Source organism: Rhinatrema bivittatum, chromosome 8 (assembly GCF_901001135.1).
Source record: "Rhinatrema bivittatum chromosome 8, aRhiBiv1.1, whole genome shotgun sequence".
Lineage (NCBI taxonomy): Eukaryota > Metazoa > Chordata > Amphibia > Gymnophiona > Rhinatrematidae > Rhinatrema > Rhinatrema bivittatum.
Genome location: NC_042622.1, coordinates 240,724,036 through 240,747,869, shown reverse-complemented (window position 1 = coordinate 240,747,869; position 23,834 = coordinate 240,724,036). Strand labels below are relative to the sequence as shown.

General features: G+C 50.0%; 1 protein-coding gene across 1 annotated transcript in view; it reads right to left on the bottom strand.

The window, feature by feature from the left end:
• MAST3 (microtubule associated serine/threonine kinase 3) overlaps positions 1-23,347 on the bottom strand; it is a 248,094-nt gene extending 224,747 nt beyond the window's left edge. The window contains exons 1-2 of the mRNA XM_029614319.1: positions 23,301-23,347; positions 17,585-17,674 (exon numbers count right to left, since the gene is read on the bottom strand). Of these exons, the coding sequence (XP_029470179.1) occupies positions 17,585-17,674; positions 23,301-23,347 (137 nt within the window). The remainder of the gene's footprint in view (positions 1-17,584; positions 17,675-23,300) is intronic.
• Between the last annotated feature and the right edge of the window lie 487 nt (positions 23,348-23,834).

The window sequence follows — 23,834 nt, the reverse complement described above, 5'->3', positions numbered from 1 at the left end:
CCCTGCACGCATTGCCCGTTCCCTCCGAGGCCGCTCCAAAATCGGAGCGGCCTCGGAGGGAACTTTCCTTCTGGCTCCCCCCACCTTCTCCAACCTTCCCCTACCTAACCCACCCCCCCAGCCCTATCTACACCCCCCCACCTTTATTCCCAAAGTTACGCCTACTCAAGGCAGGCGTAACTCGCGCGCGTGGGCTAGCTGCTGGCGCGCCAGGTTCCGGTCCGGAGGCTGGTCCGGAGGCTGCGGCCACGCTCCCTGCAACGCCCCCGGACCGGAACCACGCCCGCGGCCATGCCCCCGTATAGCATGCCGTCGCGACTCGCCCCCCCCCCCCCAGGAAAGTTTCGGGACTTACGCGCGTCTCTGGGGCTTGCGCTCCACCGAGCCTATGCAAAATAGGCTCGGCGCGCGCAGGGGGGGTTTGGGGTAGGTTTTCGGGGGTTACACGCTTAACCCTTTGAAAATCTACCCCTCGATGTGGAAAACAGCTCCTTCTTTTCGATGCTGGCAGTCTCAGGTCCACGAAATAGTCCAAGTGGAGAAGCTTACCTACATGTTAAAATGCAAGGGGGTAGATTTTCAAAGGGTTACGCGCGTAACATACGCTCATAACCCCCAAAACCTACCCCTGCGCGCGCCAAGCCTATTTTGAATAGGCTCGGCGGCGCGTGCAAGCCCCGGGACGTGCGTATGTCCAGGGGCTTTCGAAAATGGGCGGATCGGGGCGGGGCCGGGGGGTGACGACGGTCCGGGGGCGTTCCCAAGTCCTACGGCACCTTGTCCGTGCCGGAGGTTTGCGCACTGCAAGTTACGCCTGCCAAAGGCAGGCGTAACTCCATCAAATAAGGTAGGGAGGGATTTAGGTAGGGCTGGGGGGTGCGTTAGTTAGGGGAAGGGAGGGAAAGGAGGGGGGGGGGGATCCAAAAAAAAGTTCCCTCCAAGGCCGCTCCGATTTTGGAGCGGCCTTGGAGGGAACGGGGAAAGCCATCGGGGCTCTCCTTGGGCTTGGCGCGCGCAAGGTGCACAAGTGTGCACCCCCTTGCGTGCGCCGACCCTGGATTTTATAACATGCGCGCGGCAGCGTGCACATGTTATAAAATTGGGTGATGTACCCCCCGCGTGTAAAATTTAAAATCGGCTCCAAGATGTTGATGAGCATCATAAAACCTTTTGGCTCGATCACTAGCTTTGAGTAGCATTGCTTTCATCTGAGTCCATAATTGATGGATTTCTTCAACAGTGGATTGAGCTGCTGGGGACGTCACTTCAGTGGAAGTGGGGGTGATGGTGAACGTCCATATACCACTTCAAATGGTGTTGATCCAGTTGATGTTGCTGGATGAGAATTAATGGCAAATTCAGCCCATGGTAACAGTTCGGCCCAGCTATTCTGACGGCAACTCACATAGGCCCGAATGAACTGTTTCAGGGTCCTATTCATCAGTCCTATTTGGCCATTAAATTGAGGATGATAGGCAGACGTATAATCTAGAGAGATGTCGAAGAGTTTGCACAGGGCCTTCCAGAATCTTGCAGTGAACTGTGATCCTCGATCCGAGATTATGTGCTTCGGTAAGCCGTGGAGGCGAAAGATATGGACTATGAAGAGCTTCACAAGTTCCGAGGCTGAGGGTAAGCCAGGTAGTGCCACGAAGTGAGCCATCTTGCTGAAGCGGTCGACTGTCACCCAGATGGTATTCATACCTCCAGAAAGGGGTCGATCAACTACAAAATCAGTAGCAATATGCGTCCAGGGCTGTTCCCGAGCTGGAAGCGGTTGCAACAACCCCCACGGTTGGCCAGAAGTAGGTTTGTGCTTGGCACAGTTGGCACAAGATGCCACATAGGAGAGGGTATCTTCCTTGATAGTTGGCCACCAATAATACTTCTGTAGCTTCAGCAGGTATGGCGTTGACCAGGATGGCCAGCCAGCTTGGAATCGTGCGCCCAATAGAGCAATTTCTTTCTGAGATGCTTTGGCATGATGGTTTTACCAGTGGGCACAGAATGAGTAGCTGCTAAGGCGACTTTCTGCGGGTCGATTATGTGCTGCGGCTCTTCTGGAATATCCTCCGAGAGAAAGGAGCGTGATAGGGCATCAGCTCTGGTGTTCTTGTCTCCGGGGCGATATTTGAGCACGAAGTCAAAGCGGTTGAAAAATAAGGACCATCTAGCATGTCTATGGTTAAGATTTTATTTATTTATTTAGGGATTTTTATATACCGCAGTACGTAAAAAGATACATCACCGCGGTTTACAATAAACAATAATTAGCAACAGGCTTTACAGATAACAGGTATGTATGATAACAGGCAGAACAGACAGTAAACCATAAATTAATATAATGTTTTATATACAATAGTGATATCGTATGTATCTAAAAGATGTTGTGCATGGCGGAGATACTCTAGATTCTTATGGTTCGTAAACATGGTAATTTGATGTTGAGCGCCTTTGAACCAAGGCCGCCATTCCTTGAATGCCAACTTAATAGCCAGGAGCTCTTTGTCACCGATCCCATAATTCTTCTCTGCCGGAGAGAAACATCGTGAGAAGAAAGAGCAGGGACGTAAGGACTTGGAATCTCCAGTCTGGCTCAGAACAGCCCCCACACCGACGTCAGAGGCGTCAACCTCTACGATGAATGGCTTGTTGGGGTCCGGATGATGTAGGCATGGTTCCGTTGAAAAGGCAGTCTTTAAATCTTCGAACGCGGAAATGGCCTCCGCAGACCATTTAGAAGCATTGGCCCCTTTCCGGGTCATAGCAGTCAAGGGCACCGTTAAAGAAGAATAGTTCTTTATAAAACTTCTATAATAATTGGTGAACCCCAAAAATCGTCTCAGGGCCTTCAGGCTGGTAGGTTGGATCAATTCTTGATACTTTCTAATTTTTGGGGATCCATCTGGAAGCCATCTTTAGACACAATGTAGCCAAGAAAAGGTATGGAGCCTTTATGGAATTCGCACTTGGATAGCTTGGCAAAGAGTCGGTGTTCTCGGAGTCTTAGTAGAACTTGCTTGACGTCTTCTAGATGAGTAGACAGATTTTGAGAAAATATCAGAATGTCATCTAGGTACACTACAACACTCTTGTACAACAAATCCCGCAGAATGTCATTCATCATGTTCTGGAACACAGCGGGTGCGTTGCACAGACCGAAGGGCATTTCTAAGTACTCAAAATGACCGTCTCGAGTGTTGAAAGCCATTTTCCACTCGTCACCACTGCGAATCCGGACTTCAGGTCAAGTTTCGAAAATATCTTGACCCCCTAAAGCCGGTCAAACAGCTCTGAGATTAAAGGCAGGGGGTAACGGTCTTTAATCGTAATCTCGTTCAGACCTCGATAAATGATACAAGGACGTAAGGTTCCGTCCTTCTTACCCACAAAGAAGAATTCTGCACCAGCTGGCGACTTTGAAGGTCTTATGAAACCTTTCTGTAAATTCTCCTCGATGTACTCGGACATAGCCTTATTCTCTATTGCAGAGAGTGGATAGACACTTCCTTTAGGAGGTTCAGTGTTTGGTTTCAGCCGAATGGCACAGTCATAAGATCTTTGTGGAAGGAGGATGTCAGCAGCTTCTTTGGAAAACACATCACTGAATGATGCGTATTGAGGCGCCAGTCCTGCCATCACTGGAGTTGTAGGCATGCAGAGGACAGGATAAACTTCCTTGAGGCAACTGCCATGACAACCTGGGCCCCAGCTGTATATAAGCGCCTATACAGTAAAATGGATTGCGCTTCATGGATGCCCGTTGGACGCATGTTGGACGCGGCTTGAATTTGCAAGTGATTTTAATACAGTATCGAGCGGTAGGTGAGCCGGACTGTGCATGCGGCAAACGCGGGTGCGCCCGGCACTAACACAGCTCTTCCTACCGCTCCTTACTGTATTGGCCAGACAGAGATTGATCTTTTATTAGACAATGTGATGAAGCCACCAGAGGTGGCAGTAGTGAGTAGGCAGAAGTAGCTCGGCTGGGCTAGTATCCCTCAGGCGCTGGAACAGCGACTCCTCCGGTAGCAGTGCTGTAGTGGAAAGAACTGAGAATAATGAGTACAGTGGAATATGCACAAAGCCCCAGTATAGAGAACTCCAGGATAGGGAGAGCAGGCCCTCAAGAGGTGAGTACTTGATCCCTGGGAGCTGAGAGGCTTGTAGGAGATGTACTCACACAGCGGTTCCACGTAGGAGATGGCACCAGGGCTGGAACGGAGGTGGCCCTCAAGGAGCGAGTACTTGGTTCCAGGGAACAGCTCTGAGGTGAAGATGGTAGTACTCACAGGTGTTGAAGATAGCGAATCCTTCCAGGCAGAAGAGAAGGTAGGAGCAGGCAGTGAATCAGAGAACATGGGCCCTCGAGGAGCGAGAACCGGTTTCCTGATAATGACCTGAAAAGCAAGTGAGGCCCCCGAGGAGCGGGGACCCTGTTAGCGTTAAGAGTCCAATGGAAAACTGGAGAGGCAGAGTAGCTGGGTACGGAGAGAGAATCCCATTCGTAAGATCACCCCCCTTGCTAACTGAAAGGCTATCAAACATCGTAGGCTTTAAATATCCGGGCAGCGTGATGTCATCACAGGGGGCGCCCCTGAGGTTCGCGCCAAGTAGGAAATAAGAGTGAGGGCCGCGCAGCGCGCGCACCCTAAGGTACCAGCGGACCCAAGCCGGTCCGGGGACGCCGGAGAGGACAGCAGGCAGACGCCACGGCAGCCAGGCATCCATCCATAGCGAGAGGAGGTGCAAAGAAAGGTAGGCGGAGTGAAGCCGTCGGGAAGGGACGGTTGCAACAGCATTAAATGTATAAAACTGGGTTTTACGCATGTAAATGCACTTTACCTGAGTAAGTGGGCTTTTGAAAATTGCTACAATATATATCATTGAATTGTCCATAGGATTTACCTGCATAAGTGCACGTTGCACAAGTAAATGAATTTTGAAAATTGCTCCAATAGTAGTTACATATTACATGCATAACTCCATTTGAAAATTCACCTGTAAACGTGGAATAGAATGGATAAGTGTAAATCTGTTATTTTTTTCTTTAAAAAAATGAAAAGACCAGGGGATACTCTATGAAGTTAATAAGCAGCACAATCAAAACAAATCAGAGAAAATTATTTTTCACTCAATGCACAATTAAGCTTTGGAAATCATTGCCTGGGGATGTGGTTCTCATAGCTGGATTTAAAGAAGGTTTGGACAAGTTCCTGAAGGAGAAGTCCATAAATTGTTAATAACCAAGTGGACTTAAGGGTACATTTTCAAAGAACCGCGCGGGCAAGGTGGGGGATTTTATTTAGAAACGAAAGGCAACGTGATCGTGCCTTCCCCAGTTCCCTTCCTTAAACCCCTACCTCGCCTCCCTTTTCCCCTGTCCACCCCGACCTCTAAACCCCCCCAACTAACCTAATTTTTTTTATTTTGGAATTTACCTGCTCTCCCGAGCAACAGTATGTTCCGCGTGCCAGCCAGACCCCTCCCCATCCCATCCCTTTTTACAAACCCGGCTCTTCCGCGTGTACCGGGAGATACGTGCGTGGCCGGGCTACTTGGAAACCGCGCGAGTGGCCACACGCGTATCTCTCGGTATTGGGGCACACCAGGTTTCAAAAATTAGCCCATTAGGGAATAGCCACTACTTATCACTGCACGATAGCAGCATGGGATCTATTTACTGTTTGGGATCCTGCCAGGTTCCCAGGACCTGGACTGGCCATTGTTGGGAACCGGATCCTGGGCTTGATGGCCCCTTGGTCTGACCCAGTCTGGCAAGTCCTCTGTTCTTATCTACGCACAGGGCTCCACAGCACACCTACTTTTAACTGGATTGAGGGGCAGGCATGTGTGGGGGAGGGTCGGAAAATAAAATGCGTTAGATTGTATTTTCAAATCTGCGGGTGATGCTACCCAGCAAAAATTTGCCCCACAGAAGAAGCCCGTGCAAAATCCGTGGGTCTCTTGTACTCCCCCACGCCCGAACAACTTCCAAAGACAAACCACAGGCGCCGTTTCCACCCAGGCAAGCTGTTTGAAAACCGGTGGATGTCAAAGCAGATGAAGGCTTCCATTAAAGTTCTCTTTTTTATTTTTCAGGTTCCGCTCTGGCTCCCCCTATGGCCATTTAAAAATATTAATAATTGGTGTTCTCAGGGTCACAACCGCTAGGCACTGCTATGTTTTTCTTGTTCAGTATTTTAAATAAACTCACTTAAACATAAAATATTAAAGAAAGCAATTGAGAACAGACCAACCCCCCCCCCCCCCCCCCATCACCAGCTCAGCCTGTCACTGGCAACGAGGAGCCCTCTGGGAATGCTCCACGCAAATGCTGGTCCAGAAGACGTAGGAAACAGAAAGCTCGTTCCGCTATTTAGGAACATTTTATTTCAATAAGAAGCAACATGCTGAGGCAAGACTAACCACACGCACGCTTTTCTTTATCAGGCACTTCCCTTCCGTTATATAATTTCTGCATTCTTCTCTTGATGTCACGCAGACCTTTTATGAATCAGGGCCAGTCTCCAATAAAGATACACACACACACACGCACGCACATATTTTTTTTTTGGCCAATAAACTTGATGGCTGGTAGATTTGCTGTTGGCACGCTGATTTGCTACAGGCGTCCAAAGTCCCCAGGAAAATATATCGGTGTAGCACCAGAGGTCTCTGGAAAGAAGAGCGCAGGAAGACTGGCTGGCGAGAAGTCCCGTCTCAGGAAAAAAAATAAAAAGGGAGAATTGTGTATCTTAGCTGAGGTGGCAATTGCGTGATCCTCACCCGGGAGTCTGAGTTCTTATGATCATAAGAGGCCAAGTTGTACAAGTCAATCCAAAGCTTCTCTCAGCATGGTGAAAGCGCACCTGTCCGTGGTCATTTCACCAGTTCTCACTGCCTGTTGTCCTGACCGCACCCATGCAAAATGCAGCTACTTTGAGAGACTTTGTGAGATTGCAACCCTTCCCTAGATATTTTGAATGGGGGGGAGGGGAGTTTACACCCTTGCAAACGCACATTAAACTGATGCATGAAAAGCAGAGGAAGCAGACTTTGTGTTCAATCACTCATCTGGAAGACAAACAGCATCCAGATCTAGGTGAGGGCGAACTCATAACCCTGCAAATGGCACTCTCCAACTGAACTAGGGCTGCTATCTAGCTAGCCCCAAGTCAACAAAACAGGCTGATTCAGTATGGCCTTTTCCCTAGGGTGTGCCTGGCAGAGGTCTGATTTTCCCCATTCATTTCCCTAAGAAAATAGGAACTACAACTCCAGGCATGCCATGGGCAAAATCCAGGCCTGGATCAGCCTGTTCGATTGACCTGGGGGTGAAGGGGCAATACTACAGTTCCAATGTGCGGTGATGCCAGCCATGTCCAGTGCTGGCTATGAAGGTTTGAGGTGCAAAGCAGGAGGTTTCCATATGCTGGGTTTAAATCAGAAGTGATTTTTAAATACATATTTAAAGAGATAATTAAATGGGAGGCTTCCATATTCCATTTTTCTAAACCAGTTTTTATAGGTTTTTTGGGGGTTTTTTTAAATTGTTTTAGAGGTTTTTTCTGTAACTTGGGGCAGCTATTTTTTCACTTCCTCTGCTGGTGCTCAAATGCATTTGCACTGTCACGAAACTCTCCACGCCTCCTGCCTGTTTATCCTATAGGAGTTCAACATTTCTGAATGCAGAAGAAGGAGTAGAGCTACAGACCAGAAACATTTTTTTAAAAATCATCAGCACAGTTACTTGACAGCCATATTTAAGTTGGATTCCTTACAAAAAGTAAAAAAGACAAATTCTTAAAATGAGTTTTCTGCTAATCCTGATAAACACAGGGGCTTCTGGTTATGTTGTGATGCCACCTGGTGGTTTCATTGGGAAACTGCATGTGCAGTTACTTCGTTTATGTTTATTTCAGTTGTTATGCTGTCAATCTGAATAACTTGCTTTAGGTAGATTACAATTATAATTGTAATCAGGGCCGGTGCAAGGGAATTTGGCACCCTAGGCGAGCCTTCTCCCTTGCCCCCCCCCCCCTCCCCGTTGCGCCGCCACCCCCCTGGTCTTGGCCCCGATTCCTACCTCATTCTCGATCACGCCCGCATATACATTTTTTACAATTTCCCAAACACCAATAAAATATTTCAAAACAGCACATATATCAAATAACACCCAATAATTAAAACTAATAAGGATTTTAAAAAAGCCCCTGCTGTCCATGCATGGAAGCTCTTGATTTCCAGTCAATAACTGTCACATACATACACATTCATGCTCTTATACCCACCATAACCTCTCGCTCTCACAGACACTGACACACACTCAGGTGTAAGACACTCTCTCCCCCAACACACGCTCCCCCCCCACACACACTCTTACACCCCTGGATTTTCTCATACACACTCATGCTCTCACTGGCTCCCTCACATACACACAAACACACACACCCAGGCAAGCTCCCAATCATATTCTCACTGACCCCCAGGCAGGCTCCCATTCATTTTCACACCACTCCCTCCCCATCCCCCAGGCATGCACACATTCATTCTCACACACAGACCCTCAGGCAGGCACCAATTCATTCACACACACACATGCATCACACACAGGCAGGCACCTATTCTCACACATACAAACCCCAGGAAGACACCCATTCATTCTCATACACAGACACACCCTCAGGCAGGCACCCATGCATTCACACACATACACCCCCAGGCAGACTCCCATTAATACACATGCACACACTAAAGGCAGACCTCCTCTCTTTCTTTTGCCAGCAACCTCAGAGCCTCTCTCATTCCTCTGCTGCCACTGTCACTGCTGCCACATGGCTATTGGGGAGGTGCCGATTGCTGCTACTGGCACTGAAGCCCATTCTGCTGCCTCCTCTCTGCAGGTCCCGTGGGCTTCCACTTCCTCCATGCTGATCTCCTACATTGTGAGATCCGCATAGAGAAAGTGCTACTCTTGCACATTCCCAAAGATTACATGTGCCAATCAGTAAAAAGTAATTTTTTTTTTTTTACTTTGCTGTCTGATCTTAGTTTTCTAATCGGTTGGTCATAGGATTTTTTTTCCACCTTTCCTTTCTTATTTTTTTTTTTTGCCAATTCCTTTTATATTGTCTTTTTTTTCTCTTTTCTCTCCATCTGTCTTCTTCCCTCAAAATCAGTCAGGTTCTCATTCTCACATGCTTTCTCTCTCTCTCACTCACACACACACAGGCTCTCACTGTCACATGCTCTCTCTCATACAATCATTCATACACACAGTCTCTCATTGGCACATGCTGTCTGACTCAGACACACAGGCTCTCTCTCACTCCCACATGCTGTCTTGCTCAAGCACAGGCTCTCACTGTCACATGCTCGCTCTCTCACACGCACAGAGGCTCTCACATGCTGTCTCTGCAAACATTCAGGTCCTCACTCCCACACACAGTCTCTCAACTCACTCTCACACACAATCTCTCAACTCATCTCATACATGCGCGCACACACACCCTCAGCCTCTCTCTCTCACCTCCGGGCCTCCTCTTCACGGGTTGCCGCAGGATGGGCTCTGCAGCGGCCCTGGTCTTCTCAGGCCGCCCGCAATGTGGGATTCGAGGCGGCCCGTAAGCGCTGCTCCTCTTCTGCACGCGGCTGATGCTCCTCCTCCTTCCGGCACGCGGTTAATGCTCTTCTTCCTTCCGGCACGCAGCTGATGCTCCTCCCCCTTCCTGCCCGTGCGGCTCCGGCAACATTTTTCTTCCGGGGCGCGGGTCAGGAAGGAGGAGGAGTATTTGCAGGCTTAGAGCGACCTTTTTTTCCGGGCCGTGGTGATGTGAGGTCCACCATGGCCCTGCCGATCTTCGGCAGCCGTATGAGCCTTCTTATCGGCCACCAGCGGCTCGGCGCCCCCTAATGCTAGGCGCCCTAGGCGATCGCCTAATTCGCCTAGTGCTTCCACCGGCCCTGATTGTAATAATAATAATAATGTGTGTATCGTGACACAGATTGTAAAATTTGCTCCACAGAAAGCATTGATTTTTCACCTGATTCAGCCAAGCAGTCAAAGAAGGCCTCCATTCACCTGTGATAGAGTTCAGAGACTTTGATCCAGGTGTGCTTGTCTCCACTTTATCCTCCTGTGTTTTCCAGTTTCTACTTTTAATTAAGGTTTTGTGTATGACGCTGAATGAGTGTTTAGCTGTCCGTATAGTTAAATGCAGTTTGACGGGCAGTGAGGACAGAATAATAGGGGTGAGAAAGATCTGGCCGGATTCCTTGAGCGGAGAGGTAAGAGCGTTTAGCTTTGACTAAAGCTGGGCAAGCAAGAAGCACACCGGAGCTGCAATTGTTTCTCGGCCCTCTTTTCAGCTAAGATCCAAGAACAGCATCTGAGTCATGAGCTGAGGCCATTTTGGTCTCTTCTGGGCCTTTTCGCCTGAGACCGAGGACCTGGGTGGTGGAGGGGGGGAAGAGGGGTGTTACACCCAGGCCCCTACTGGGTACAGGATGATGTAACCACCATTGACCAAGCAGGGGGATTAAATCCTCCCCCCAGCTAAATTAATTAATTATAAAATTAAGCATCCCTGCTTTAATGTGCATCACTGGAACAGAGTCAATGCAGGAAGTTTTGAGATGCGCATTGTGCCGCCTATTGGTATGTAACTGTAATGTCCACATAACACTTCCCTCCACCCTCCGCCCCCCTCAGATAATAAAAGAGTTGCTTGCCCATAACAATGGATGACCAGCAAGCAAACTCAAAATAATGTTCATGGCTCCTTTGGACTGCGCTGGGGTTTTTTTTGTTGTTTGATTTTCAGCTCAGTGTGTTTGTTGCCACGGAAGGTAGCCAGTAGCCACCCTAAATAATTTATCATAGCAGTTGTACAGTCAAGTCATTCTTCCATCTGCTGAGGATCTGGGCTGTCTTTACTTTTGGGCAAGAGTAATAGCATAGCCGGGGGCATCGACAATTCAGTGCCAGTTAAAGAAAATTAAGGAAAATAAAAATCACAAAATTATTCCATGCCATCTTTTTGGATCTTGATTTTGGTTTAAGTCCTGGGGCTGTCGCACTGTAAAAAGTTTAGGAGATGCGCCCTGCCTGCTCAGCTGCTCCCAGCCTCATGATGAATCTTGGTGAATCCTGGGACAGGAAAGAAAGGGAGCTGTGTGCTGATCTTCACAGCCTCCTGCAGGCCACACCCTGATACATGGGAAGCATGAATACAGCACGGATGGCCGAACCCAGGACTCAACAGGAGATTACCAACTAGAGAGGCTGCGGCCATTCTGAGGCTGTAAATGTTTTTCTACAGAAGTGCGACAAAAATGAAAGACAGGACTGAGTCATAACAAGATATAAGCCCGGGCCATGAAAAGGGTGAATCGATAGTCCAAGGTCTCTGGCCAGTAACCCAGGAGCACTATCTTTTGTGATCTTCTACTGCGAGGGCAATGGGAACAGGATGCAAACTCATGGTAAACCTGTGACGAGGCGTTTCTCCCAAGGGCACCGAAGCCCCTTACTCCAAGGAGTTTCTTAGGCCTCTGAAGCTGTGCTGGAACTACGTTTTCACGCTTCGCACGGAACAAAACGCATTTGTGAGAAGGCCCGACGCGGTACAAGGCAGGTGGCTTTTGCGAAAAACGTTTTCCCAGCTTGTCCATCCCACCCCGTGCCCGTTACAGAAAGATTCAGAAGGTTCTGCAGCATGTGACACCTCCTGAATTAAGAATACCAAACGAATACTTAAATGCAGAGACCTCCCCTCCCCCACAGGGACTTTACTGCAACTGCTTTCCACAGAAAAGGTTCTAAAGTTTACGAGCGAGGAAAAGGTCGCCAAAATGGTGCGAGCCTACTGAACAACATGGTACCTCCAGCAACATCAATCAAGAGCAGACCAGCAGCGTTGCCCTCGCTAGGGAAAGCCGTCAGTTCCCCCATCGGCCTTTAAAGAAATTAGGCGTAAAAAAAAAATATAAATGTATACCGGAAAGTTTTAGGATGGGAGTCCAAATAAGAGCTGGAAGACTGCATCTTTTGATGCTCCTGGCTCAGCTGTCTAGCTGCCTTGCTGATGTAAGCTCTGGTAGCTGAATTGAATTAAGCTGCCATCTGCCCGGAGGCTTTGGTGCTTGAATAACTACGGACTTCCCACAATGTTCGCTCTTCAGATCTGGGAAGGCCTGGAGCACAGAGTTCTGACTTTGCAGCTCGGTTGCTAATCAAACAGCCCCGAGCTCTCTCGCCATTGCACCTTTCCGTATCTGGCAATGGGCAGGGGAGGTCATGAGCGTGGCAAAGTCGCCATCCGGCCCGGAGGAGGGGGAGGGTGCCTTTTATCGCTCACATAACCAGGTTTACTTCCCACTGCTCTCACTCAGTCTTGTAGGGAGTCCTGGATGAATTCCTGTACACTGCCTCCAAAAGGAAGACGTAGAAATAAGCGGAGTGGAGGCGTAGCCTAGAGGTTAGAGCAGCGGGCTGCAAACCAGAGAAGCTGGGGCACGTCGCTTTACCCTCTGGCATCTTAGGTTGTGAGCCCTCTGGGGACAGGGAAATACCTACAGGACCTGAAAGCAATCCACTCTGAAAGACGGAATATAAATAAATAAATAAATAAATAAATCAAACAAAACAAATCCAAAAATCTGGACCACCTCACTCAGTGACTCATAGCAGAGTAAGCTGCAGCTTGAACCGGGTGGTCAATAGCTTTGCCAACAAGCCCTGTGACTTCAGGGCCAGGCTGATCCAGTCCCAGTTTTGCCCCATTGCATGCATGCAGGACATAGCCCCTGCTTTTCTTAGAGGCATCAAAATTATCTCTCGCTCCTTGCAACGGGGCAAAAACCAGAACTGGCTCAGCCAACCCCTCCCTGTGTCGAATGAGCAACCTTTCTCACGGTGGTGCTTTGCAAGACGTCTGGCGTTTCATCGCTGGTGCGTCCAAGTCCAGCATCTATCCCTGGCCAGCAGATCTCACGCTAGTGCCACCTGCAAGCCGAGGAGACATAGCTTGAAGACTACGCAACCTTTCAGGACGATGCGACTTCGCTCCTCACAGAAGTCCTGCTTTGCATGTGGCAACAAACCAGGGCTCCAACTGCTCTCGCAGGTTCTTCATGGGTCCTCGCCCTTCGCAGCCGGATGAGGGAGGACATGGGACGAGTTCTTAGATGGCTTTCTTTGTGATGCCTGCAGTGGGGGCTCTGGAATGGTTTCCAGCATCAGAACTTTAGGCAGCGGTCGGATATAAAATTCCTGACCCTTCTGTGGCAGTCAGCTGAAGCGGGGTAAGGGGCACAACAGCAAGAGGGGGGGGGGGGGGGGGGGTTTGAGGATTTCCAACTGGCTATGCACATTCAACAAAAACTCCAAAGAGCTTCTGTAAGGGTAGGTGGTTTATACATTGAAGACAGAAATACGTGAAGAAGCTTTAAGGAAAACACCACTTGTGCTGTGAGCTTCTCCTTGGCCAGCAGCTGTAACAGTGGCTGGAGATTTCTACCTCAAGATCCATGTGGCTCCTGGAATTTTTTTTTGGGCCCCCGATAGAACAGCTCGCGCTTTCACAATCAGGACGTGCCTAGCCTCCCTCCTCCGGAGGATGTCAAAGCTCCATGCTGGCATCTGGCAGCCCAGCACCCAGCACCCACGCCATACGGGGTCGAGTTCCACACGAGAGCTACTGCTCATCATACTGCTGCAGATGACAACGGCCACCAAACAGTGGACGGCATCTTGCTGATGGCTCAGGGTGGGCGAGCATTGATTTGTTTCTCAAAAGATATGCACATAGTGGTAGATTTTCTAAATCTATGCGCGCGCGTACTTTTGTTCGCACACCAGGCGTGAACAAAAGTACGCCGGATTTTATAAGATACGCGTGTAGCCGCGCGTATCTTATAAAATCCGGAGTCGGTGCGCGCAAGGGGGTGCACATTTGTGCAACTTGCGCGCGCCGAGCCCTGCGCGCGCTGCCGTTCCCTCCTCGGAGGGAACTTTCCTTCTACTCCCCGCACCTTCCCCTCCCTTCCCCTACCTAACCCACCCCCCGGCCCTATCTAACCCTTCCCCCTACCTTTCAGGTCGATACAGTACAGTGTGCTCCATCGGAGCGCACTGTTAGCTAGCTCTGGACGCGTGTTTTCCCTTACCCCTTATTCAGTAAGGGGAGGAAAACACGCGGCCCACCCGCGGCACCTAATAGCGCCCTCAACATGCAAATGCATGTTGATGGCCCTATTAGGTATGCGCGCGGGATACAGTAAGTAAAATGTGCAGCCAAGCCGCACATTTTACTCTAAAAAATTAGCGCCGACCTTTGGGTCGGCGCTAATTTCTTCCGGCGCCAGGAAAGTGCACAGAAAAGCAGTAAAAACTGCTTTTCTGTGCACCCTCCGACTTAATATCATAGCGATAGCGATATTAAGTCGGAGGTCCCGAAAAGTAAAAAAAAGTAAAAAAAATAAAAATAAAAATTTGAATTCGGCCCGCGGCTGTTGGGCCGAAAACCGGACGCTCAATTTTGCCGGCGTCCGGTTTCCGAGCCCGTGGCTGTCAGTGGGCTCGAAAACTGACGCCGGCAAAATTGAGCGTCGGCTGTCAAACCCGCTGACAGCCGCCGCTCCAGGCCAAAAGGAGGCGCTAGGGACGCGCTAGTGTCCCTAGCGCCTCCTTTTCCTCGTTTGCACCGCGTCGCCTAATTTGCATACTGGATCGCTCGCACCGGGAGAGCGGGCTTTCGTCCGCTCTCCCGCGGTTTTACAGTATCGGGCTGTTTGTTGGCAAAGTTACGCCGGCCGGAAGCAGACGTAACTTTGCGCGCGCCAGCACGCTGCTGGCGCACCATCACCCGACCCAGGGGCTGGTCCGGAGGCCTCGACCACGCCCCCGGTCGGTGTCACGCCCCCGACACGCCTCCCTCCCCCGCCCCGAAATTCACACCGCCCACCCGACACGCCCCCTTTGCGAAGCCCCGGGACTTACACGCGTCCCGGGGCTTGTGCATGCCGCCGAGCCTAGGCAAAATAGGCTCGGCGCGTGCAAGGACCTTTTTTGAGGAGAACATGGTTAATGTTGGAAAACATGGTTAATGGGCACAAAAAGAGGCTGAATGTGCGCGTGTTTCAAAAGGCCCACGAGTTTCAAGCTTGGGCTAACTCAACCCCTCTTTCGTGTCTGGTCTCTCAAGAAACAGCGATGGAAGCCCCGGCTTGTGCACGTTGCTCACGCAGACCCTCAGAATCAAAGCTGCAGCCGCCGTCGCACGGGCGGGCAAGAGCAGAGGCTGCTCTCAGCTAGAATGCACTTGGCTGCCACCTAGTGACCAGAGCAAGCACTGACAGTTATTCACTGGTTTAATGTACCGAGCTATAATGTTCCATTAATCCCTTAATTAATCCCTTATATTCACCCTCCTCTCCCCCCCGGAGGGGGGCCTATAAAACACTTTACCTCGTTCCTAATTAGAACAATTCTACTGCTGAGTTGATTTTACCTCTATATAAAAATTAATGTTTGATAAAAAAAACCCAAAAAAACAACACATAGTAACATTGCAAATGATGGCAAAAAAGACTCAAGTGGTCCATCCAGGCTGCCCAACAAGGTTTTTTTTTAGTGTAGTAACTGCCCCTCCTCTTAAAACAGTGGGAATTTTGCAGCGAGCCAGGGGCAGAGTTACTTAGGAGGAAAAACTGTCCAGAATAGAGCGTGGTGAAAGAGAAATGAAAGGAACTATTTCAAATAAAAATGTAATCATGTGCTTCCTATTCCAAGAGAAATTCTACATCATCTGCACCAAAGAAAACAATTGAATTCCTTTAAACAATTTTTATTGCTTTTCCAGTTATGACATCGGAATACAGTGTTCCTTCAGCATTCAACCACTCCAAGCAATATCAAGTAACAAAGGGCTAGATTTTAAAAGCCCTGTGCACGTAAATCCTGCCGGATTTATGCGCGCAGGGCTTTCGCGCGCCGGCGCACAAGACCTGGGGCTTCGTAAAAGGGGCGGGAGGGGGCGTGTCCAGGGGCGTGTCGGCAGTCTGGGGGCGTGGAGATGGTTCGGGGGCGGGCGGGGGTCTGTCCCGAGTCCCCCGGCACTGCGGCCTGTGCCGGGGGATGCCGAGGTGGCGCGGGCAAGTTAAGCCTGCTTCAAGCAGGCATAACTTGCACAACAAAAGGTAGGGGGGGGATTTAGGTAGGGCTGGGGGGTGGGGTAGATAGGGGAAGGGAGGGGAAGATGGGGGGATGCGGAAGGAAAGTTCTCTCCGAGGCCGCTCCGATTTCCTAGGGTTGCCAACTTCCCCACGGTGAGTGAAATGCCTAGTCAAGGTAGACTTTAGCACCAGTCAATGGCTCAACTCCTTCCTTGGTCAGGCATGGGTCACATGCAGTGCAACATTGCCAGTGAGTCAGCCAATCTGAGCGGCTAATCCAACTTCATTTTAGTGTTGCCATGTCAATCCACTGGGATATATATGGAAGTAAAACATCAAACAGGACTTAGCTGCAACTTGTCTGTTATCGGATTAACTCAATATACTTGTGACCAGCTATGCTCCCTTTTATATCAACCTGATAAACTTGAACTTTATCACAGTACAATCTAAAAAGCACCAATGCAGAGGCATACAATCCCTTCTCTCCCACACATACAGGCCGATACAGTACAGTGCGCTCAGCCAAGCGCCCCGTTTAACACGCAATTGGCCGCGCGTTTTCGACACGTGTCTATTACCCCTTATACTGTAAGGGGTTTAGCGCGTCAAAAATGCGCAGCCAACCCCCCCAAAATTAATAGCGCTCATAACATGCAAATGCATGTTGATGAGGCTATTAGTCAGTCCCCGGGATACTGAAAATAAAATGTGTGGCCAAGCCGCAGATTTTACGTTCAGAAAAGCGTACAGAAAAGCAGAAAATACTGCTTTTCTGTACACCCTCCGACTTAATATGGTTGTAATTAGTTAATGAGTTATCTGTCCCCTCTACTCTCCTCCTCCCCAGTTCCATACCCCTGTTTTATTGTAACTTCTAGGCTCCTCCTAGTTAAGGTTATGTTATAAAACTTCGTTCCCTGTAAACCGATATGATATGATCTTTTTTCATGAATGTCGGTATATAAAAAGTGTTAAATAAATAATATCCTAGCAATATTAAGTCAGAGGAACCAAAAATTAAAAAAAAATAAAAATCTGCCCGCTGGTCAGCAGGTTAGAAAAACGGACGATCAGTTTTACCGGCGTCCATTTTCCTAACCTGTGGCTGTCAGCGGGTTCGAAAACCGACGCTGGTAACATTGAGCAACGGCTGTCGGAACCCGCTGGCAGCCACCTCTGCACTAATAAGGAGGCACTAGGGACGCACTATTGTCCCTAGCGCCTCCTTATTAGCGCGACCCCTCATTTAAATACAGAGCTGCACACCTAGGAGAGGCGGCTGGGCGCGCGCTAGCCTGATAATAAGTGTAGCAGCAGGAAAGTCAAATCTCCCTGCGGTTCGGCATGGTGAAGAAGACAGACTCTACACAGACACATTAGTGAAAAAGGTACAGTGCCTTACCTCCATGGATGAAGTGTTAGTAAAGGGCTGCTCGGACTGCAGGGGCTGCAGGGGCTCAGGAGGGTAGGACTCTGGCTACTAGGAGACAAACTGCAAGGCAAGAGGCACCACACCAGTTTAAATTCCAACGCACTTCTGCCGGCTTAGGCACTGCTGAAATCTATTCCAACTGAATAGCAAGTAGAAGTCCAAATTTTAAAAAAATACCCCCCCCCCCCCCCTTTCCTTTTTTTACGTTCTCGGGCCCGGTGACAGAAAACTGGAAGGCCTGAATGGATCTCACTTAACTGCGGAAGCCGATGAAGCTGCCCGGCAGTGGGTTTGACCCAATGAAAAGGGAGCCCTTCAGACCCCTGCAGGGTTATCCTGTGGAGGGCTCACTGTGGGAGTAACATAGCACCTCTGTGCCGGAAGGCGGATGAGTCGCTGGATATCAAAGGTAAGGGTCATGGATGTCATGCTGGTTGCTGGAAGCTGGGAAGGTATGGCCGGGGACAGACCACACAACACGCTCCCTCTTTCCTATATACTTCTGCCTACACACCGGTCGCTTGCCGCACTCCGAGGCGAGATGCTGGGCAACCCGATCCTGCGGTCTCAGCCAGCCAGGAAGGGAAGGGGGCCCACAATTCATGATGCCAACTGGTAAGATCCAGTCCTCTTTTTACTGGGTTTTTTTTCCAGAAGAGAAACTCACTTCCTGCTTTTCTTAAGGAAATCAAGTCCCTCTATGTGGAAGTCGGTCTCCCTGTCCTGAAAAAAAAAAGGCATCTACTCTAGGCGTGAGGACAGGCTGGCGTTTCATCCGATTCACCCGGGATGTTCCCTGTAGCCCAGAACGAGAGCGATCGGATGAGTCAGGCTCATAGTCTCTGAACACAGGATAAGGGCAGACAAAATGAAAACAAATTAATTCTTAATCACCAGGACAGAACTACAGCAGGGTGCCGAGATGTCTCATTTGGGTTTTGGTAGGCATGTCTGCTGCTGTCCTTATCTGACCACATCTTCTGTGTCATCCCTGAAGCAAAACAGATACAGGAGGCCCTCAAATAGAAGACATTAGGCCGCCACCTAGTGGCTGGGGCCAACCTGCAGCTGCTGGACTGAGCTGAAGCACTGTGCAGGGAGCCTTACCTGTTTTCCAGATGGGAACCCCCCTTGGGCGCAAAACCTACAACCCTTCTGGTTCCACCCCAGGGATGCTGCTGCCGAGCTGAGGGAGAAGCTCCCCTATCTGAGCTAGGAAGGGGTCCCTAACTTTTTAAGCCTGGCTTGTTAGCCATCTCTTGGCGCTTTTCTTTGTCACTACCCCTATGAAAAATGCATCTCGCTAGCTCTGGAAGTGTAACACAGCAGCGGTAATCACAAAAGCGTGCTGCCTGGAAGCCTTCTAGGCACGTTAATCATTACACTGGAAAGCCAGGATCACCCCTGGCCTTGGAAGGAGTGGAAAAACTGTATCCCACACCTTCTCTTCAGGAGCTCGTAGCTCTTTCTACCTGACAGCGTGGCCGCACACGCACCTGGGCCGCCCCTACAATCCCGTTTTATTATCGTTTCGGTTTCAGGGAGGAGGAGGAGGAGGAGGAGTCGGACCTTGAACTGCAAAAGCAAAAACCTTAGGGCGAACAACAGGTCTTCAGGAACAACCTGCACCAGCCCCACTCCCACTGGCATCAGTGGCCTCGCAGGCTCGGCCTTTCTTAAGAGATACTGGAACTACATTCTGGCAAACGATTTCTTTTTTAATAAGAGGTCCTGTCAGTTTTTAATACTTCAGCTGTTTTGCTCTTGCAGTGGCTCGCCCCTATCAGATCCAGCACAAACAGGCAGGGTGATATCAATGGTAACGGCTGGGCAGTTTATGTCAGTGCTGGCATCCAGCTCCATCCACCGAGTGACGGTGCTGTCCCCTGCAAGAAACTCAGAATCCCCACTGCTGCAGCAGGTACCGCAGAGAGACAAAAGCTGAAGGAGTCAGGGCTGACCTCTAAACACAGATGCCATTTCCGACCAGCACATCAAGGGACTGAGGCGCTCATTCCACTCCTGGCGCTGATCCCCTCTCTGCTACAGGATAGGATCCCCCCCAATTCCTGGTTTTCACTCTGAGCCTCGTAATATAAGGTCTGGATGGCAGGAAGAGTTGCCACCTCACCCAGCTCAACGCACACAGGCTGAGCCAGTCCTGGTTTTTCCCCTGAGTGGTTGCATGGACAAAACAGTTCTTATTTTCCTAGAATAGGGGCAGGGCCGGTGCAAGGATATTAGGCGCCCTAGTCAACTTTTGATTTCCAGATGCCTGAGATTGTCATGGATTAGTTGATTGGGTGGGGAGCGGGGGTTGTTGTACACAAATATTCTCCTTTCTTTCATACACGTTTGTTCTTTCTCACACACACAAATGCACACAGGCTCTCCCACACACATGCGCTCTCGCTCTCACAATATGCCTTTATTCACTCAGACAGTCCCCTTCTCTCACACACACACTTAGATTGCTCGTCTCATTCACACACATACCCTTAACAGCCTCCCTCCCTCTCACTAACACCATCACTCTCTCGTACACAAGCAATCCCTCTTACTCACACACACACACACTCATACAAGCTCCTCTCTCTCTCTGTCACATACACATTCCCTCATAAAGGCCCCCCCCCTCTCTTTCTCAGACACACACCTTCCTTCTGTCTCTCTCTTACACCCCTCATTCAGACACTTTTTGTCTCTTGCACACACACCCCTCCTTCACACAGGTTCCCTCTCTCTCTGGCACACACACCCTTACAGAGGTTCCCTTTCTCACACACACATACATGCGCTCTCACTCCCTCTCTCTCTCAAACACACACAAACAGAGGCACTGCTCGTGGTTTACTGAGTCTGCTTCTCTCAACCGTGAGCAAGATGGACGAAGCTCGCGGTTCCCGAGTCTTCTCTTGGCCATGAATGTGATGGGATCCGCTTGCAGCCCACCAAGTCTTTTCTTTCAGCTGTAAGCTGGATGGGCGCCACTCGCAGTTGCCAAGTCTCTACTGCTCTCGGCCGCAAGCAGTATGGGCTCCACTCACAGCCCCACATGGCTGTTCTTTGCCACCCCCTACTGGTTGGTGCCCTAAGCGACCGTCTAGTTTGCCTAGTGGATGCGCTGGCCCTGAATAGGGGTAAAGCAACTCTGGTCCAGGAGCGCCACAAATAGGACTAGTTTTCAGGGCAACCACAATGAATATGAATATTTGCATACATTCTATTGTATGCAAATATATCGCATGCATATTCATTGAGATGAGGGGTTTCAGGATATCCACCATGAATATGCACGAGATAAATTTGCATATGCAGAGTCTCCATAACATGCAAATTTATTTCATGCATATTCATGGTGGATATCCTCAAAACCCGATTGGCTGTGGAGTCCCCCCATCTTCTGGATGCAGGTTGACCCCAGCCACTAGGTGGCGGCCAAGTGTCTTCTGTTTGAGGGCATCCTGTATCTGTTTTGCTTCAGGGATGACACAGAACAAGTGGGGGCTCCATCTCTTCTGTGTCCCTGAACTAGATCAATTTATTCAGGTTGCCGTGGAGGAGGTGGTCAGGTCACCAAATGACTCCAGGTCATCAGGGACAGGCTGATCTGGACCTGTTCTGTTTGTTAAATCCAATGAATTGCACCTATGGGCTTCAGTCCAACATTTCTTGCATTCTTGATGGGCCTTGATACTTTTGGTTATTCGACCAGCAGAACAGTCCAATCATGATAATGGACATGAGTTTTCAAGACCACATATGTTCAGGGGCGATTCTTCCATTAGCCAATGTTTGGGGGGGGATGACAAACCTCCCCAGAAACCTTTAGGCGCTGCCTCTACCCACTTTTAAATCACAGCGCCACAAGAGAGAGGGGAATGGAAAAAGAGAGAAAGCCAGGTGGTAGAAGGAGTTGTGTAGGGCGGATGGAGAAAGAGAAGGGATTCTGGGCAGGTAGGGAACAAAGAGAGAGAGAGAGGGATGATACTGGGGGGAGAAGAAGAGAGGAGAGATGCTGGACTGCAGGTATAAGGAATAGGATGCAGGACTTGGCAGAGGGTGAGAGGAGAGAGAGAGATGGATGCTGGGCATGGCAAGAGAGGGGGATGTTGTGCCAGAGCTGTCAGGCGGAGGGCACGAGATTGACGATTCGCCTATGGCATTTTTTGCACCGGCCCTCCACAGGTCCCTTCTTCGGACATCAACACTGATTTGGTATAATAAAGGCGTCGGAGCCTGGGTAGGATCCATGTACTGCATTTTTGGGGGCAGTGCAGCTTTTAGAATCTTTTTTTTTTTTCAGAGAAATCAGAAACTACAAGTCCCTGGATGCACTGGGGGAAGAACCAGGACTGGCTTTACGACCTGGAGCCACATGCTCGACCCTATTGCCTGGAAAAGGTTCCAGTGTCCATGGAGCCTTCCATTTATCGCAGGTCAATACGCAACCGGATTATGCAACATAATAATGTCTGTCGTCTTATGCCCGGCTGACTTACCCCGTGCTAAAAAAAAAACAAAAAACAAAACTCAGAAAATTCCCTCCCCCCACACAGCCGAATCTCCCTGCAAGATTCCAGCTAGTGCCAGAGGCTGAGAAGAGCCTGATTACAAAAATTAGAATAATGGGAGATTATAGCAACAAAAATCTTCTTTCTGGTTGAGCTCCTCTTTTGATTAAACCCAGAATGTGGAAATCAACAAAATCCTCAGAGCTCGGTTTTAAAGAAAAGGGATTCCCCCCCCCCCTCTCATCCCCCCTCCCCTTTTCGAGCCTACGGAAAATCATGAGGGGGGGGGGGGGAGCTGAGCTAGAAGGATACCCACAGGGATCCATGGGGGCGGGGGAGGGAGGGGGACCCCAGACACAGGTAGGCGTGGCAGGGGGGACCCAGCACAGAGAAATAACAGGCAAAGAATTATTATAGAGTGCTGAACTTGAATAACAATGCCCTAAGAAATAAAAAAAAACCCCAAAAGGCATGTTAAAATGGGCCTGAAATCCACCCCCCTCCTCCATAATTACAAGCTATCAAGTGTGGTTTCCTAGCAACCAGAAGCAGCAGCTAGCGGGTCCCATAGTGATCTGTCTGTGCTGCGGAGATGGAGCCCCGGCTGGGCCGTCCCTGGGGGAAGGCGGGGGCAGGAAATCATTTTAAGAGGAAGAAATGGATTTCGCAGCTCATCTCCCCCACACCCATTTTTTTTTTTGTCTCCAACTTCAGCTCCTACACAGCGGGAGGAGAAGTCAGCGCCGCCGTTACCGCTGGCTTCCCGCGGTTCCGGCTCCACGGACACACGTTTGTCCGGGTCTTTGGGGGGGGGGGGGGGGTACGGTCGCCCAAGAGGGATCTCTCTACAGCTGGCATCTTATCGGCAGCTCTTCCACACCCCCAAGTAGCCACGCAGAAATGCCATTCTGCACTCACCTCCAGCGTTCCCCCCTCCTTCCCCTCTGCCCATCACCGATCCTTAGCCCCGATCGAATCGCACAGAGAAAAAAAAAAAGGGGGGGGGGGGAGGGGATTTCCTAAAGGACCACTTTTCTGTCCTCAGCAGGGCACCTCCCAGTGCGTAACCCGCCCGGCCACCAACCTCCCTGCCTCTCCTGGGTTTCTGACACCAGGATTCCATAAGAAGCCCAAAGCAGCGTTCCCCGGCAAACAGCACGGGAGATACTCACTCTAACGTCAGCGAGGGGATTTTCAGCTTGTCTCTCCTAGATTTCATGGCTGTGTGAGTGTGCGGTGTGTGTGCGCGCGGATCAGAGGGTGTGTAGGAAGCTGACGGCTGCATTCCGCCTCCGCCGCCTGCATGGGCCCGCCTGTTCCCTGGTGTTATCACCCGTCGCCGAGACACTGCACAAAGTACAGCTGGCCAGTGGGTAAGCAAGAGAGAGAGATACACACACACACACACAGTGCAAATATGTGTGTGTGTGTGTGTGTGTGTGTGTGTGTGTGTGTAAAATGGAAATGTACACAGGATTGTATGTACAGAGAAATTACACTATGCCACAGTCATATCTTTTGGCACATTGACTATGCCACTCTGCCATGCCTGGCCTGGGGGAGGCAAAGATCTGTTTTTTTTCCCATCTGCTGCAGCCTCTCCCCAGAGCTGCCAAGCAACCCAGTTCCTGCAGGCAAACACTTGGGCCAGTCCCTAGTTTTTAGCTTGCCTCCCAGTGTCTGGTGGTATTTGTAAGTCCTGCTTC